Source organism: Pelophylax lessonae, assembly GCF_965119305.1.
Source record: "Pelophylax lessonae genome assembly, contig: HAP1_SCAFFOLD_146, whole genome shotgun sequence".
Classification (NCBI taxonomy): Eukaryota; Metazoa; Chordata; class Amphibia; order Anura; family Ranidae; genus Pelophylax; species Pelophylax lessonae.
Genome location: NW_028120134.1, coordinates 453,148 through 472,549, shown reverse-complemented (window position 1 = coordinate 472,549; position 19,402 = coordinate 453,148). Strand labels below are relative to the sequence as shown.

Sequence of the window (19,402 nt, the reverse complement as noted above, 5' to 3'; positions counted from 1 at the left end):
GGTATGGTGACTGTGGTGATCATTGTGGTGATTGGTTTGGTGACTGTGGTGATTGGTTTGGTGACTGTGGTGATCATTGTGGTAATTGATATGTTGATTGGGGTGGGGATGAGTCTGCTGGCCTTTGTGTTGATTGGTGTGGGGTCCATGGTGACTGGTGTGGTGACCAGTGTGTTGATTTGGTATGGTGACTCTGGTGATTGGTATGTTGATTGGGGTAGGGATGAGTCTGGTGACCATTGTGTTTATTTGTATGGTAAACATATTGACTGGTAGTAACCAGTCTGGTTGCCATGTTGGTGATTGGTATGGTAACCATGGTGACTGGTATAATTGGTGTGATCAGTCTGCTGATCATTGTGCTGATTGGTATGTTGACAATTATGTTAATTGGTACAGTAACCATGGTGACCAGTGTGGTGATCAGTCTGATGATCCTTGTGAGGTTTGGTATGGTGACCAGTGTGTTGATTGGGGTAGGGATGAGTCTGGTGACCATTGTGTTGATTGGTATGGTAACCATGGTGATTACTATGGTGATCATAGTGTGGATTTGTATGGTAACCATATTGACTGGTAGTAACCAGTCTGTTGGCCATGTTGTTGATTGGTATGGTAACCATGGTGACTGGTATCATTGGTGTGATCAGTCTGGTGATCATTGTGTTTATTGGTATGGTGACCAATGTGGTGATCTTTATGGTGATTGGTACAGTAACCATGGTGACTGGTATGGTGAGCAGTGCGGTGATCGGTATGTTGATTGGCATGGTGAGTATTGTGGTGATCATTATGTTTATTGGTACGGTAACCATTGTGACTGGTATGGTGAGCAATGTGGTGACCAGTGTGGTGATGGGGTATGTTGATTAGCATGGTGAGCAGTGTGGTGATCTTTATGGTGATTGGTACAGTAACCATGGTGACTGGTATGGTGAGCAGTGTGGTGATTGGCATGGGGACCGGTGTGGTGATGGGTATGTTCATTGGCATGGTGAGTAGTGTGGTGACCATTATGTTGATTGGTACGGTAACCATGGTGACTGGTATGGTGACCGGTGTGTCCTCCTTTCCTCCCCCCCCCTGGCAGATGCTGGAGGAGCAGCCGCCATTCACAGAGGAGGAGCTGCTGGAGTTTGAGCGGCACATCAGTCAGACAGAAGACGATCTGATGAGGAGGAAAGCGGAGTTGGACAGAGAACAGGAGGATCTGGAGAAGCGACAACAACACATCCAAGCCCAACGTCAGGAGCTGCAGCAGGTAACAGCGACCCCCCCCACCCCCCACACCGATCGACCCGGCCAGATGGGGGGGATATTCCTGTATGGGGGCCTTGGATAAGCCATCAGTACAGTGTATCCCACCCATCACACATGGCCGTACCAAGCACTCCGTACAATGTGCAGTATGGACTGTCTGTGCTGCCATGTCACATGGTCAGATTTTGTACCACATCAGGACTGACTGATGGCCTCAGCCAACACAGACAGTTCTTATTACACGCTACTTGTGATGTGAACTGTACAGTCTGTATATCAACTGCAGTCTGCAAGTGTATTATCTGTCTGTATAAATTCCTGATCTGTCCCCAGCTGCAGGTTGTACAGCAGATGGAGCAAAAGAAGCAGCAATCTCCTCCCTCATCCATCCCAGAACCCTCCGCCCAATACCAGCCAGGTAATGTCCATCATCATCCAACCAGAGAGGAGGAGAGCCCACACCTGATATCAATACTGAAATTCTGTCATCAGATCGATGTTACTCTACACCCTGGGTCTGTACCCCCGCTGTGCCCATTATGAGGGGTTCCCACCATCCCTGTGCTGAGTTCCTGGGTCTGTACCCCCGCTGTGCCTATTATGAGGGGTTCCCACCATCCCTGTGCTGAGTTCCTGGGTCTGTACCCCCGCTGTGCCCATTATGAGGGGTTCCCACCATCCCTGTGCTGAGTTCCTGGGTCTGTACACCCGCTGTGCCCATTATGCGGGGTTCCCACCATCCCTGTGCTGAGTTCCCAGGTCTGTACCCCCGCTGTGCCCATTATGAGGGGTTCCCACCATCCCTGTGCTGAGTTCCCAGGCCTGTACCCCCGCTGTGCCCATTATGAGGGGTTCCCACCATCCCTGTGCTGAGTTCCCGGGTCTGTACCCCCGCTGTGCCCATTATGAGGGGTTCCCACCATCCCTGTGCTGAGTTCCCGGGTCTGTACACCCGCTGTGCCCATTATGGGGAGTTTATCCATATTGTTTTTTCATGTATTCGCATTTTGAAGTATACAGCAGGTGAAGTGAGACTCAGGAAGGAGGAAAGATTTTAGCTGTTACCTTTAGAAAATGCTGATTGGTGAAGCCCAGTTATGTCCAATCCTAAATGAAATGACACCATTGGGTGGACCGGCCCTCTAATATTTGTCCCATTTTGTTTGATTATTTCCATGTAGGCCATTTAGGAGCCGGGAAGTCTCAGCCGCTGCCACCGGGGCATTTACCTGAAGCCGCAGTTGCACACAGCCAATCCGCCCCCTGACATAGAGATTTGTCACCGATCCGAGTGAAAACTACTGCAGAGTCTGTGTGATCAGCTGCTGGTGCCACCACCTGCCTGTGCACTGCACTCACCGAGGACCAACCTCCGCCCCCGAGGACCAACCTCCGCCCCCCGAGGACCAACATCCGCCCCCGAGGACCAACCTCCGCCCCCGAGGACCAATACTACCAATAAAATCAGATTATTTTCTCTCTAAGGCTCTGCAATGAGTGTTTACTGCAATGCTGGGGAGGGGGCAATCAAATCCACCGTATCATTGGGGGAAGATGTGTTGTATTGCAGCATTAGGGCGCCACAGAGGGACTCAGGAACTGGGGGGGGAGTACTGCAGAGAACATCATTGAAGGTATCAGTGGGGAGGATGTGTTGTATCGCAGTGTTGGGGGTGCCATAGGGGAACTCCGGGAGGGGGAGGGGTACAGCTGAGTGCTTCATTGGAGGGATCAATGGGGAAGATATGTTGTATTGCAGTGTTGGGGTGCCATGACTTGGGAAGGGTGGGGGTACAGTGGAGAATTTCAAGCTTCATTGGAGGTATCATTGGGGGAGATGTGATGTATTGCAGCAATGTGGAGTTGTAGTGAGACTTGGGGGGTGGAGATGGGAGGGAGCTTCCGGTGGAAGATCTGGGGTCTTGCATTGATTGCTGTCACCCCATAATAGCGTTGGTTCCTCTATCTTGAGACCCAGCCTTCTCCTCCACTCGTGGTGCTCTCTCTGCACTTTCCCTTCCTGTTAATTTGGTTTAGAAGTTCCCATATTTGTATCGTTGTGTTTGAAGGATATCGTGTTCACATTCACTGCCTGGCCAAAAGAAAAGAGGCGTCACCAAAAAAAAAGCTCACACACTAATATTTGGGGGGGGGGGGGGGGGGAGAACAGGAGACCTTCTCATACCAGTACATGGTACAGAAGACACATATTGGGGGGGGGGGGAGAACAGGAGACCTTCTAATACCAGTACCTGGTACAGCAGACACACATTTGGGGGGAGGGGAGGAGAGAACAGGAGACTTCCTCATACCAGTACATGGTACAGCAGACCCATATTGGGGTGGGGGGGGGGGGAGAGAACAGGAACACCTTACATTACCGCAATTACAGGGTGCAGGTATATTACAGTTTACCACGCACTCCCCCGTGCCTAACGAGTATTCTGCATTATCTAGTTAAACTGCATCTGCCTGCCTGCAGGATATAAAGACAACCTCTACTGCACCAACGTTCACCTTAAGGGCCCCAATGTAAGCCGACAGAAGAAGGGAGATTCTGCCTGTGACTCTGTAACCCCCAGGTGTGAATGGAGCCTAAAGTGAATCAACAAGACCATGGGAAAAAGAGAACTTATAGGTTATTTTTAGGAGAAGGCAAACCAACACATTTACTTTACAAAGTTCAGCACACAAAAATCAAGAAAGAGAAATGGGGGGGGGGGCATAAATGGTGTAAAAACCCCAAATCAGTACATACAGTTAGCAATACCACCCAGAGCACCAAACAGGACCCAACAGCCAATATAGTCCTGGAATTGTTGAATAAAATCTACTCATTGCCTAACAGTGGCTGTGGTAGGTCTAGACTGGTTGGGAGAACACAATCCAGTGTTAGACAGCATAAACATTCAAGAAAAAAAAAACGGGATTATAGTTTAGCAAGAAGGGCATTCTCTGAGAAAGCTCTTCTGCCGGCTAACATTGGGGCCCTTTAGGTGACCGTCGGTACAGTAGAGGTGGTCTTTATATCCTGCGGGCAGGCAGATGCAGTTTGTAACGGAACCTCGACCCCACAATGTACTTGTGGGCTTCTGATATATAGATATCAGATATTCTAGCCACCACCCATACAAAACTAGCCGAGATTAGATTGTATAAGATCTGGAACATTTATTGAACAAACTCACACCGAATATATACCCCACCAGGTCAGGTGCCTGATTACATTATCATATGCAGATGAAATTGTGTTCAAGAATATAATAAACATATCTAAAGAACAACCAACACAAACAGTATTCTACTTTCCCACTAACAACTAATAGATGACAGTGATTTAATTAACTTGAGCTAATAATTTACTAGCAGACTTGCCGTCATCGAGCTCATGAAGTACAATACACATGATTATAAGTGTAAACACACCCCCACAGTAGACAATAGGTGAGTTAATCAGCAATGTGTGGAAGACAGGTGGTTGAGCTGATAACATTACCCTCTGCTATGAGTCTGACTGTGCGGAGCAGTCCCCTATTGGCCTTTAACATCGACCCTAGGCCTAGGTCTGTGTGTCTTGGGGAGATGTGGACTTGAATCCAAAGTAACATTACTCCAAAGGTCCCCCCAGCATACACCCCACAAAGAGCAGTGTTCCCTCACAAGCCAGGGCCCATAGTCAGTAGGCAAGGGGCTAGCCTGCAGTCCCCTCCAAAAGCCCCTGTCCTGAGTGAGTTTGTCACACAGTTTAACTAGATAATTCTGGAATCGCGGATAGAATTGCCTGATTCTGCCCGCGATTCTGCAACGCCAGATGTGAATGGAGCCTCAGTAGCCTGGTGTGTCAATAGGGTTGAGGTTCTTGCAAGGTTGTGGTGGAGAACAGAGGAGTCATCTTAAGTGGTGGCTTCTGCGAGGTAGCGCGCCGCATATTTTGGGGTCACAGCCCCTTTGTCAAGCCTCTAAAAGGATGAGAGCGCCAACCTTCCCCTTCATCAGTGCTTGAAGATCACAAATGAAAGGTTCTCAGTTACACGTACTCCATGTATTCCATAGTAATATATATATACTGTATATTCGTGTATAGAAAATGTATACCGCGCCAACACTAATAGCCAGCAGCCAGAAAAAACAAATGACAATTTGTGAAAAACAATGAATATATATAATGTAGCGCTGATAATAAAATGTAAACACATATAGTGCAAATTATTATATGTGTATCAATACCTGCAAATTAAAGTGCAAATACATGTGCAAAATTAACCACTTAACGTCTAGCCACGTAGAGCTACGTCGGCTGACTTTGCGGGGTTATACCAGGGTGATGCCTCTAGCTAGAGGCATCATCCCTGTACCGTTTTTTTAGAGCCGGCGGTTGGCTTTCCAGGGGTAACGACCAATGCGGCTCGGGAGCCGCTCGATCATTACCCCGGCGAGTGGGAGGGGACGTCCCCCCCCTCCCGCCCCCTTCCGCGGCTTTGCCCAGGTCTCCAGTCCCACCGGGAGAGCACCCAGCCACCACGTCCGCCTGCTGGATGGAGTCCCGATCAAAGCCGGAAGCGGCTTCAATCGGGTCTCAGATGACGTAACCCAGAGGCGGCGTCCATGGTGTCACGTCCCGGCTACTCCTGCTGCTAATGGTGGCAGATTCAAAAAGTGAATATATTAAAAAATGCAGTTTTCGGCGTTTTGAATACATGGAAGTGTAGTGGAGGGGTTTGGGGTTTTTTAGACCCTCGATCCCTCCATAAAGAGTACCTATCACAAGGGATGTGTACATTGCTTGTGACCACAATAAAAGTGATCAGATTTTTATTTTTTTTAAAAAAACCTGTGTTAAAATTTAAAAAAATAATAAATAAATAGAAAAAAAAAAATAAATAGAAAAAAAAATAAAATAATTTAGCCGCTCCCGTCTCCGTGAGCTCGCGCGTGAAAGAAAACGTATATGGAAGTCGCACCGCAAATTAAATCGCTGTTCAAACCACACATGTGAGGTATCGCCGCGATCGCCAGAGCGCGAGCAATAATTAAAAAGAAAGAGCTACACTCTAACTCTAAACTGGTAACCGTTTAAAATTTTTAAATTGTCGCCTATGGAGATTTTTATTGACTGTAGTTTGTCGCCATTCCGCGGGTGTGCGCAATTTTAAACCGTAACATGTTGGGTATCTATTTACTCGGTGTGACATCATCTTTCACAATATTAAAAAAATGGGCTAACTTTACTGTTTAGTTTTTTTTTTAAATACAGTGAAATGTGATTTTTCGTAATTTATCAAAAAAAATGGCGTTTGAAAGACCACTGTGCTAATACCGCGTGACAAAAAATATTGCAATGACCGCCATTTTATTCTCCAGAGTCTTTGTTAAAAAAAATATATATATACAGTATAATGTTTGGGGGTTTTAAGTCGTTTTCTAGAAAAAAATACTGATTTCAACTTGTAAACAAAGTGTCAGAAATAGGTTCAGTGGTAAAGTGGTTAAAGCGGAGTTCCACCCAAAAGTGGAACTTCCGCTTTAGGGAGTCCTGACCCCCTGACATGCCACATTTGGCATGTCATTTTTTTTGGGGGGGGGGAGCGGGTACCTAGTTTTGACATGTACCCGCTCCCACTTTCTGCTCGGAGCGCCGCGGCGCCCTGAACGGAAGTTCTCCTCTCCCCCTCCCTGCAATCTTCTGGGACATGTCAGAGGTCCCAGAAGATTGCCGGCCAATCAAGATGCGCAGCGCGACTCGCGCATGCGCAGTGGGTACCCGGCTGTGAAGCCGTAAACTATCACAGCCGGGTGCCCACAGCAGTGATGCCGGCACCGAGGGAGAGGATCGAGGCTTCGGGCGGCCGCATCGCTGGACCGTTGGACAGTTGAGTAAAATGGCTGGAACTCCGCTTTAAGCACAAAAGTGCATATATATACTGTATACTGTATATATATATATATAGTGCATATGTGACCATAGAGAACCATAAATAATATGCAGTTAAAAATAGTCCATTATTTGAAAAAATGTGTGATATGTCCACCAAAAAAGTACAAAGTGCAGATAAGTCCTATTGAGTGATCTTAGGGGTATAACCACCACGGATGGAACAATTCGATCAAAGGCTTACCGGATATCATGGACACAACAGAGTGTATCCTCTTTGGATCATTCAAGCTTATAGATTAAATAGATATCACTGTATGGCAGATGTCACAAATCCTTCAGGAAATGATACTTTCAATCCAGACTCATCATCCATAAATTAGAAGGAGGATAACCACTGGTGACTACAGCAGGAAATTCTTCCACGAGGAACTCAATAAAATAAAATAAAAAACTCACATAGTGTGAACCCATATAAAACCATTTGATAAAAAAGGAAAAACACACTTACAGAAAAACTGATGATAAAGCGCTTGTACGTGGAAATAATCACAGCATTTGCAGAAGAACTGACGCGTTTCGTCTAAGTAGACATCATCTGGGGTGTCCCACTGCAAGTGCTGCTGCTTTTTATACCTTTCTGGGGGTGAACCCCCCAATTAGATGTTCCTGCTGTGTCTCCCTGCTCAGTACGGCTGTACTTCCTGCTTTGGCAAAGATGGGGGGCGAGGCGCGCGTTCCAAGCCTCCTTCTGAGTATCATAGTATATTGTTATTGATCATCAACAATACACTATGATACTCAGAACGAGGCTAATTGTTCCATCGGTGGTGGTTATACCCCTAAGATAACTCAGGAGGACTTATCTGCACTTTGCACTTTTTTTGGTGGACATATCACTAATTTTTTCAATTATGGACTATTTTTAATTGCATATTATTTATGGTTCTCTATGGTCACATATGCACTTCATATATATTGGCACTTTTTTGCTTAATTTTGCACTTTAACAACTTGCCGACCGCTGCAAGTACATTTACTGCGGCTGTTAGTCCCTCCTGGGCAAAGTGACGTAGTACTACGTCGCTCACCCAGGAGCCTGTAGGGGGCGAGCGCGCTCCCGCCCCCGCTCGTTCACTGAGGTCCCCGCGTAAGTGACCGGGGGCTCCGATGTCCGCCGGCCACTCGCGATCTCCCGCTGGAGAGGGAGAAAGGCAGGCGGCTGATGTAAACAAAGCCGTCTGTCATTCTACCTGGTGTAACTGCAGAGATCATACGGTCCTGCTATGTAGGATCGTATGTCTCTGTGGTTACATCACAAGCCACGCCCCCCCACAGTTAGAATCACCCCCCTAGGGACACACTTAACCCCTGCATCACCAATAAAGTTAACCCCTCCCCTGCCAGTGTCATTTTTACAGTAACAGTGCATATATATAGCACTGATTACTGTAGTAATGTCACTGGTACCCCCAAAAGTCTAAAAAATGTCAGTCAGGGGTCCGATCTGTCCGCCGCAATGTCACAGTCCCGCAAAAAAAAAAATCGCAGATCGCTGCCATTACTCGTTACAAAAAAAAAAAAAATCAAAAATGACAAAAATCTTTTCTGTAGTTATTAAACGCAATAACTTTTGCGCAAACCAATCAAAATACGCTTATTGTGATTTTTTTTTTTACCAAAAATATGTAGCAGAAAACAAATTGGCCAAAAATGTTAAAACATTTTGATTTTTACATTTTTTTTTTTTTTTAGGAATTTCATATAAAAAAAAATGTGAAAAATATTGTTATTTTTTCAAAATTGTCGCTCTTTTTTTGTTTATAGCGCAAAAAATAAAAAATCGCACCGGTGATCAAATATCACCAAAAGAAAGCTCTGTTTGTGGGAAAAAAAGGACGTCAAATTCGTTTAGGTACGGCGTCGCACGACTGCGCAATTGTCCGTTAAAGTCACGCAGTGCCGAATCGCAAAATAGGCCCTGGTCTTTGAGCAGCCAAATCCTCTGGGGGTTAAGTGGTTTAGGCCCTTTTCACACTTGTGCGACTTCAAAGTTGCGTGATTTACCGCAATTTTGCCGCGACTTTTGCCGCGATTTTGACTGGGCTTGAATGTCTTTGGCCTAAAAATCGTGCCAAAGTAGTGGAGGGACTACTTTGAAGTCGGTGCGACTTCAAGTCGCACTGATATGAATGGAGCTCATTGAAAATAATGGAAAACGACTTGTCATGCGATTTTGCGGTCCAAAATCGCGGTACAAGTCGCACTAGTGTGAAATGGGCCTAAATTGCAGGTATTGATGCACATATAATAATTTGCACTATATGTGTTTACATTTTATTATCAGCGCTGCATTATTTATATTCATATATACTGTATATACCGTGTGTAGGCCTCATCACACTGGTAGTATGTCTGTACGGGTTTATAGGACATTCTAAATGTCATCATTTTTCCATCTTATCATTCTTACCTGTGCTCAGGTGCGCTCAGTTTGGCTGCATTTAGATAAAACAGAATTCTGTGCGTCTGGAAAGCGATTCGTTACTCTAACCACTAAATGTATCTAAACCCACTATAAGCCGCGGTTCACTCCTCTATGTTTTTTGGTGCTTTTTGTAGAAACGCATTTCAGTCCATTTCACATGATTTCCTACAGGACACGGCCACTTCTCTGCTTTTTTTGAGCTGCTGCTTTTTTGGAAAGGGTCGGGGACTTTTTTTTTTTAACGCCAAACGGTGCATTTTTTGCTTTTTTGGTTCAATTGACTTCAATGGAGAAGCTGCAGCAAGGCATATTGTGCGTTTTTGCTGCAATTCTGCATTTTTTAAACTTAAGCCCCGGAAGATTTTACCCCCCTTCCTGACCAGGCCCTATTTTGCGATTCGGCACTGCGTGATTTTAACGGACAATTGCGCGGTCGTGCGACGCTGTACACAAATAAAATTGACGTCCTTTTTTTCCCACAAACAGAGCTTTCTTTTGGTGGTATTTGATCACCTGTGCGATTTTTACTTTTTGCGCTATAAACAAAAAAAGAGCGACAATTTTGAAAAAATAACAATATTTTTCACATTTTTTTACATGAAATTCCCCCCCAAAAAAAATCAAAATTTTTTAACATTTTTGGCCAATTTGTTTTCTGCTACATATTTTTGGTAAAAAAAAATCGCAATAAGCGTATTTTGATTGGTTTGCGCAAAAGTTATTGCGTTTACTAAGGGAAAGATTTCTGTCATTTTTGGGGTTTTTTTTTTTTAACGAGTAATGGCGGCGATCTGCGATTTTTTTTGCGGGACTGTGACATTGCGGCGGACAGATCGGACCCTTGACTGACATTTTTGATACTTTTGGGGGTACCAGTGACATTACTACAGTAATCAGTGCTATAAATATGCACTGTCACTGTAAAAATGACACTGGCAAGGAAGGGGTTAATTTTATTAGCGATCCAGGGGTTAAGTCTGTCCCTAGGGGCGTGGTTCTAACTGTCAAGGGGCGTGGCTTGTGATGTAACCACAGAGACATACGATCCTACATAGCAGGATCGTATGATCTCTACAGTTACACAGGGGAGAATGACAGACGGTTGTGTTTACATCAGCCGTCTGTCCTTCTCCCTCTCCACAGGGATATCGCGAGTGACTGGTGGACATCGAAGCCGCCGGTCACATGTGCGGACTCCTTAGGGAACGAGCGGGGGCGGGAGCGCGCCTCCGGCGGCGCATGCTCGCCCCCTACAGTCTCACAGGCTAGCAACGTAGTACTACATCACTTTGCCTGTACGGGGCTGACTGCCGCAGTAAATAGTCGTGCGGCGGTCGGCAAGCAGTTAATCAACAACGTGGCCAGAAAGAAAATGCAAAACGCACAGCAGAAAGCCCTGCAGAAAGGATCGGAAGCGAAGTGCATGGATGTGAACTCAGCCTAACGCAGGGACGTCTTCATGCAGGAAAAAGTGATCTGAGGCAGAAGATTCCTTCATCTCAGAGAAATTCTCCAGAGTTTATAAAATTGGGAACAAAGCCTGAGATAGAGAGAGAGCTGCACCCTCTGTCAGGTTTTATTTCTGTGACCCCAATGGGGAGATTCTCCCTCATTTCCTCTGTTAGTGACACCGGGAGAAATAATGAAGGGAAGAGGAGGACAGTGACAATCAATGTCACCCTGACTGTAGGAATGTCACCGCCACTCTCTATGTAGGTAACATTCCGCATCCAATATGTGGCTTGTCTGGTTCCTAACCTGTCAGACCGGTATGGAGATTTCTATCTGAACAGTGTTAGTTTTGACATATATATATATACAGTATCTCACAAAAGTAAGTACACCCCTCCCATGTGACAACACTGAAGAAATGAGACTTTGCTACAATGTAAAGTAGTGAGTGTACAGCTTGTATAACAGTGTAAATTTACTGTCCCCTCAAAATAACTCAACACACAGCCATTAATGTCTAAACCACTGGCAACAAAAGTGAGTACACCCCTAAGTGACAATGTCCAAATTGGGCACAAAGTGAATATTTTGTGTGGCCGCCATTATTTTCCAGCAGTGCCTTAACCCTCTTGGGCATGGAGTTCACCAGAGCTTCACAGGTTGTCACTGGAGTCCTCTTCCCCTCCTCCATGATGACATCACAGAGCTGGTGGATGTTAGAGACCTTCCCCTCCTCCACCTTCTGTTTGAGGATGCCCACAGATGCTCAATAGGGTTTAGGTCTGGAGACGCTTGGCCAGTCCATCACCTTTACCCTCAGCTTCTTTAGCAAGGCAGTGGTCATCTTGGAGGTGTTTGGGGTCATTATCATGTTGGAATATTGCCCTGCCCCCCAGTCTCTGAAGGGAGGGGATCATGCTCTGCTTCAGTATGTCACAGTACATGTTGGCATTCATGGTTCCCTCAATGATCTGTAGCTCCCCAGTGCCGGCAGCACTCATGCAGCCCCAGACCATGACACTCCCACCACCATGCCTGACTGTAGGCAAGACACACTTGTCTTTGTACTCCTCACCTGGTTGCCGCCACACACGCCTGACACCATCTGACACCATGAATTCTTCACTCATCCCCCACAGTTGTTTTCCGTGGTCTTCCGGGTCTTTTGGTGTTGCTGAGCTCACCGGGGCGTTCTTTCTTTTTAAGGATGTTCCAAACAGTTGATTTGGCCACACCTAATGTTTTTGCGATCTCTCTGATTGGTTTGTTTTGTTTTTTCAGCCTAATGATGGCTTGCTTCACTGATAGTGACAGCTCTTTGGATCTCATATTGAGAGTTGACAGCAACAGATTCCAAATGCAAATAGCACACCTGAAATGAACTCTGGACCTTTTATCTGCTCCTTGTAAATGGGATAATGAGGGAATAACACACACCTGGCCATGGAACAGCTGAGCAGCCAATTGTCCCATTACTTTTGGTCCCTTAAAAAGTGGGAGGCACATATACAAACTGCTGTAATTCCTACACCGGTCACCTGATTCGGATGTAAATTCCCTCAAATTAAAGCTGAAAGTCTGCAGGTAAAGCGCATATTGTTTGTTTCATTTTAAATCCATTGTGGTGGTGTATAGAGCCAAAAAGATTAGAATTGTGTCCATGTCCCAATATTTATGGACCTGACTGTAGATCAGAGAAACATGAGGGACCAACGAGGAGAGAGAGGGAAAGAGGGACTTTATTCCAAACCAGGGACAGTCCCCCCCAAATCAGAGACAGTCCCCCCAAATCAGAGACAGTCCCCCCAAATCAGAGACAGTCCCCCCAAATCAGAGACAGCCCCCCCAAATCAGGGACAGTCCCTACAAATCAGAGACAGTCCCTCCAAATCAGAGACAGCCTCCAAATCAGAGACAGTCCCCCCAAATCAGAGACAATCCCCCCAAATCAAGGACAGTCCATCCAAATCAGAGACAGTCCCTCCATATCAGACAGTCCCCCCCAGATCAGAGACAGTCCCCCCAAATCAGACGCCCCCCCCAAATCAGAGACAGTCCCTCCAAATCAGACAGTCCCCCCCCCAAATCAGAGACAATCCCCCCAAATCAGAGACAGTCCCTCCAAATCAGGGACAGTCCTTCCAAATCAGAGACAGTCCCCCCAAATCAGAGACAGCCCCCCCAAATCAGGGATAGCCCCTCCAAATCAGAGACAGCCCCTCCAAATCAGACAGTCCCCCCAAATCAGAGACAACCCCCCCCCCAAATCAAGGACAGTCCATCCAAATCAGAGACAGTCCCTCCAAATCAGACAGTCCCCCCAAATCAGAGACAATCCCCCCCAAATCAAGGACAGTCCATCCAAATCAGAGACAGTCCCTCCAAATCAGAGACAGTCCCTCCAAATCAGAAACAGTTGGGAGCGATGGTACATATCATCAGCGTCAGCATATATATATATATATATATATATATATATATATATATACAGTGCCTTGCGAAAGTATTCGCCCCCCTTGAACTTTGCGACCTTTTGCCACATTTCAGGCTTCAAACATAAAGATATAAAACTGTAATTTTTTGTGAAGAATCAACAACAAGTGGGATACAATCATGAAGTGGAATGAAATTTATTGGATATTTCAAACTTTGTTAACAAATAAAAAACTGAAAAATTGGGCGTGCAAAATTATTCATCCCCTTTACTTTCAGTGCAGCAAACTCTCTCCAGAAGTTCAGTGAGGATCTCTGAATGATCCAATGTTGATCTAAATGACTAATGATGATAAATAGAATCCACCTGTGTGTAATCAAGTCTCCGTATAAATGCACCTGCACTGTGATAGTCTCAGAGGTCCGTTTAAAGCACAGAGAGCATCATGAAGAACAAGGAACACACCAGGCAGGTCCGAGATACTGTTGTGGAGAAGTTTAAAGCTGGATTTGGATACAAAAAGATTTCCCAAGCTTTAAACATCCCAAGGAGCACTGTGCAAGCGATAATATTGAAATGGAAGGAGTATCAGACCACTGCAAATCTACGAAGACCTGGCCGTCCCTCTAAACTTTCAGCTCATACAAGGAGAAGACTGATCAGAGATGCAGCCAAGAGGCCCATGATCACTCTGGATGAACTGCAGAGATCTACAGCTGAGGTGGGAGACTCTGTCCATAGGACAACAATCAGTCGTATACTGCACAAATCTGCCCTTTATGGAAGAGTGGCAAGAAGAAAGCCATTTCTTAAAGATATCCATAAAAAGTGTCGTTTAAAGTTTGCCACAAGCCACCTGGGAGACACCAAACATGTGGAAGAAGGAGCTCTGCTCAGATGAAACCAAAATCAAACTTTTTGGCAACAATGCAAAACGTTATGTTTGGCGTAAAAGCAACACAGCTCATCACCCTGAACACACCATCCCCCACTGTGAAACATGGTGGTGGCAGCATCATGGTTTGGGCCTGCTTTTCTTCAGCAGGGACAGGGAAGATGGTTAAAATTGATGGGAAGATGGATGGAGCCAAATACAGGACCATTCTGGAAGAAAACCTGATGGAGTCTGCAAAAGACCTGAGACTGGGACTGAGATTTGTCTTCCAACAAGACAATGATCCAAAACATAAAGCAAAATCTACAATGGAATGGTTCACAAATAAACATATCCAGGTGTTAGAATGGCCAAGTCAAAGTCCAGACCTGAATCCAATTGAGAATCTGTGGAAAGAACTGAAAACTGCTGTTCACAAACGCTCTCCATCCAACCTCACTGAGCTCCAGCTGTTTTGCAAGGAGGAATGGGCAAACATTTCAGTCTCTCGATGTGAAAAACTGATAGAGACATACCCCAAGCGACTTACAGCTGTAATCGCAGCAAAAGGTGGCGCCACAAAGTATTAACTTAAGGGGGCTGAATAATTTTGCACGCCCAATTTTTCAGTTTTTTATTTGTTAACAAAGTTTGAAATATCCAATAAATTTCGTTCCACTTCATGATTGTGTCCCACTTGTTGATTCTTCACAAAAAATTACAGTTTTATATCTTTATGTTTGAAGCCTGAAATGTGGCAAAAGGTTGGAAAGTTCAAGGGGGCCGAATACTTTCGCAAGGCACTGTATATATACAGTATATATATGATCAGTGTTAGTATACAGTATCTCTCTCTGTCCTCCAGGTGGCGTGCTCGGTCTCCTCTCTCTCCGGATGGTGGGGGTTATTCTCCTCCTCGCTCTCAGGAAGTGAGACGTTACTTTAAAACAGAAAGTAAATTCTCTGCTGATATGGAAACCTCGGCCATGTTACTTTAGGGTGGAACCCGAATTCTGGGGACAATGAGACCCCCAAATATCCTCTACATACTCCTCCCCCTCTTCACTGTCACAGGTAAGTCCCCTTCTACTGCACTATGTGTGGGTGATATCAGAGAGGACGGTGACAGGGCGGGGGGGGGGGGGGGGGGGGGTGTAATCGGTAAACAGGAAGAGTCGGGAAATATTTCACAGAAATGTCTGTATGGAGTCTCCGGGACATCAAATCTGATCTCCGTCTGTATGATGTCATCATTACCCCCCCCCCCCCCACCCCTGTATTATACTGTAATGTCTCCTGTTATATGGAGGAACATTCTATACATCCCCAATAATAATCATCATCCTCATCATCATCATCATTATCCTCATCATCATCATCATTATCCTCATCATCATCATCATTATCCTCATCATCATCCTGTACTGAGGGGTGAAGAGCGCTATATTCAGAACTCTCTATAATGAGGTCACTTCACCCCGAACACAATCACTATACCCATCCCCCAACCTTCACTGCTAACACTAACCTAACCCCCGATACCAACCTGACCACCGACCTAATCCCCCAATACTAACCCCAGACCTTCATTCCTAACACTAAACTAATCCCTGACCCAATCCCCGATACCAACCTGACCACCAACCTAAACCCCCAATACAAACCCCCCACCTTCATTCCTAACACTAACCTAACCCCTGACCCCATCCCCGATACCAACCTAACCCCGACCTAATCTCCGATACTAACCTAACCCCGACCTAATCTCCGATACTAACCTAACCCCTGACCCAATCCCCGATACCAACCTAACCCCTGACCCCATCCCCGATACCAACCTAACCCCGACCTAATCTCCGATACTAACCTAACCCCGACCTAATCTCCGATACTAACCTAACCCCTGACCTAATCCCCGATACTAACCTAACCCCTGACCTAATCTCCGATACTAACCTAACCCCTGACCTAATCCCCGATACTAACCTAACCCCAACCTAATCCCCGATACTAACCTAACCCCTGACCTAATCCCCAATACTAACCTAACCCCTGACCTAATCCCCGATACTAACCTAACCCCTGACCTAATCCCCGATACTAACCTAACCCCTGATCTAATCCCAGATACTAACCTAACCCCTGATCTAATCCCAGATACTAACCTAACCCCTGATCTAATCCCAGATACTAACCTAACCCCTGACCTAATCCCCGATACTAACCTAACCCCTGATCTAATCCCAGATACTAACCTAACCCCTGACCGAATCCCCGATACTAACCTAACCCCTGATCTAATCCCGATACTAACCTAACCCCTGACCGAATCCCCGATACTAACCTAACCCCTGATCTAATCCCCAATACTAACCTAACCCCTGACCCAATCCCCCAATACTAACCTTGATTTTCATTCCTAACAACACTAACCTAACCCCTGATCGAATCCCTAATACCAACCTAACCCCGACCTAATCCCCAATACAAACCTTACCCCGACCTAATCTCCAACACTAACCTAGCCCCGACCTAATCCCCGATACCAACCTAACCCCCGATACTAACCTAACCCCCAACCTAATCCCCAATACTAATCTAACCCTGACCTAATCTCCGACACTAACCTAACCCCCGATACTAACCTAACCCCAAACCTAATCCCCAATACTAACCTAACCCTAATCTAATCCCCAATACTAACCTAACCCCGGCCTAATCCCCGATACTAACCTAACCCCGACCTAATCTCCGATACTAACCTAACCCCTGACCTAATCCCCGATACTAACCTAACCCCTGACCTAATCTCCGATACTAACCTAACCCCTGACCTAATCCCCGATACTAACCTAACCCCTGACCTAATCCCCGATACTAACCTAACCCCTGACCTAATCCCCGATACTAACCTAACCCCTGACCTAATCCCCGATACCAACCTAACCCCCGATACTAACCTAACCCCCAACCTAATCCCCAATACTAATCTAACCCTGACCTAATCTTCGACACTAACCTAACCCCCGATACTAACCTAACCCCAAACCTAATCCCCAATACTAACCTAACCCTAATCTAATCCCCAATACTAACCTAACCCCGGCCTAATCCCCGATACTAACCTAACCCCGACCTAATCTCCGATACTAACCTAACCCCTGACCTAATCCCCGATACTAACCTAACCCCTGACCTAATCTCCGATACTAACCTAACCCCTGACCTAATCCCCGATACTAACCTAACCCCTGACCTAATCCCCGATACTAACCTAACCCCTGACCTAATCCCCGATACTAACCTAACCCCTGACCTAATCCCCGATACTAACCTAACCCCTGATCTAATCCCCAATAATAACCTAACCCCTGATCTAATCCCCGATACTAACCTAACCCCTGACCTAATCCCGATACTAACCTAACCCCTGACCTAATCCCCGATACTAACCTAACCCCTGATCTAATCCCAGATACTAACCTAACCCCTGACCGAATCCCCGATACTAACCTAACCCCTGACCTAACCCCCGATACTAACCTAACCCCTGACCTAATCCCGATACTAACCTAACCCCTGACCTAATCCCCGATACTAACCTAACCCCTGATCTAATCCCAGATACTAACCTAACCCCTGACCGAATCCCCGATACTAACCTAACCCCTGATCTAATCCCCAATACTAACCTAACCCCTGACCCAATCCCCCAATACTAACCTTGATTTTCATTCCTAACAACACTAACCTAACCCCTGATCGAATCCCTAATACCAACCTAACCCCGACCTAATCCCCAATACAAACCTTACCCCGACCTAATCTCCAACACTAACCTAGCCCCGACCTAATCCCCGATACCAACCTAACCCCCGATACTAACCTAACCCCCAACCTAATCCCCAATACTAATCTAACCCTGACCTAATCTTCGACACTAACCTAACCCCCGATACTAACCTAACCCCCAACCTAATCCCCAATACTAACCTAACCCTAATCTAATCCCCAATACTAACCTAACCCCGGCCTAATCCCCGATACTAACCTAACCCCAACCTAATCCCCGATACTAACCTAACCCTGATCTAATCCCCGACACTAACCTAACCCCGACCTAATCTCCAATACTAACCTAGCCCCGACCTAATCCCCGATACCAACCTAACCCCCGATACTAACCTAACCCCCAACCTAATCCCCAATACTAATCTAACCCTGACCTAATCTCCGACACTAACCTAACCCCGACCTAATCCCCGATACCAACCTAACCCCCGATACTAACCTAACCCCCAACCTAATCCCCAATACTAACCTAACCCTAATCTAATCCCCAATACTAACCTAACCCCGGCCTAATCCCCGATACTAACCTAACCCCAACCTAATCCCCGATACTAACCTAACCCTGATCTAATCCCCGACACTAACCTAACCCCGACCTAATCTCCGACACTAACCTAACCCCCGACCTAATCTCCGACACTAACCTAACCCCCGACCTAATCCCCGATACTAACCTAACCCCCGATACTAACCTAACCCCGACCTAATCTCCAATACTAACCTAACCCCTGATCTAATCCCCGATACTAACCTAACCCTGACCTAATCCCCTATACTAACCTAACCCCTGACCTAATCCCCGATACTAACCTAACCCCTGATCTAATCCCCAATAATAACCTAACCCCTGATCTAATCCCCGATACTAACCTAACCCCTGACCTAATCCCCGATACTAACCTAACCCTGACCTAATCTCCGACACTAACCTAACCCCTGACCTAATCTCCGATACTAACCTAACCCCTGACCTAATCCCCTATACTAACCTAACCCCTGACCTAATCCCCTATACTAACCTAATCCCTGACCTAATCCCCGATACTAACCTAACCCCTGACCTAATCCCCGATACTAACCTAACCCCTGACCTAATCCCCTATACTAACCTAACCCCTGACCTAATCCCCGATACTAACCTAACCCCTGATCTAATCCCCAATAATAACC

The 19,402-nt window shown here is 46.0% G+C and overlaps 2 protein-coding genes across 2 annotated transcripts in view; both read left to right on the top strand.

Annotated features, from left to right (window-relative positions):
* Positions 1-874: 874 nt before the first annotated feature.
* LOC309543505 (uncharacterized protein) lies at positions 875-2,725 on the top strand (the record flags this gene model as incomplete). The annotated part of the gene is made up of 3 exons (XM_082275980.1): positions 875-1,261; positions 1,600-1,678; positions 2,442-2,725. 3 exons carry the CDS (start codon positions 875-877, stop codon positions 2,525-2,527), a joined length of 552 nt encoding a protein of 183 aa, XP_082132106.1. The 3' UTR covers positions 2,528-2,725.
* Positions 2,726-15,322: 12,597 nt separating this feature from the next.
* Positions 15,323-19,402, top strand: part of LOC309543507 (hemicentin-1-like) — a 119,263-nt gene continuing 115,183 nt past the window's right edge. Inside the window, exon 1 of the mRNA XM_082275982.1 lies at positions 15,323-15,454. Coding sequence (XP_082132108.1) covers positions 15,403-15,454 — 52 coding nt within the window. The 5' untranslated portion in view covers positions 15,323-15,402. The remainder of the gene's footprint in view (positions 15,455-19,402) is intronic.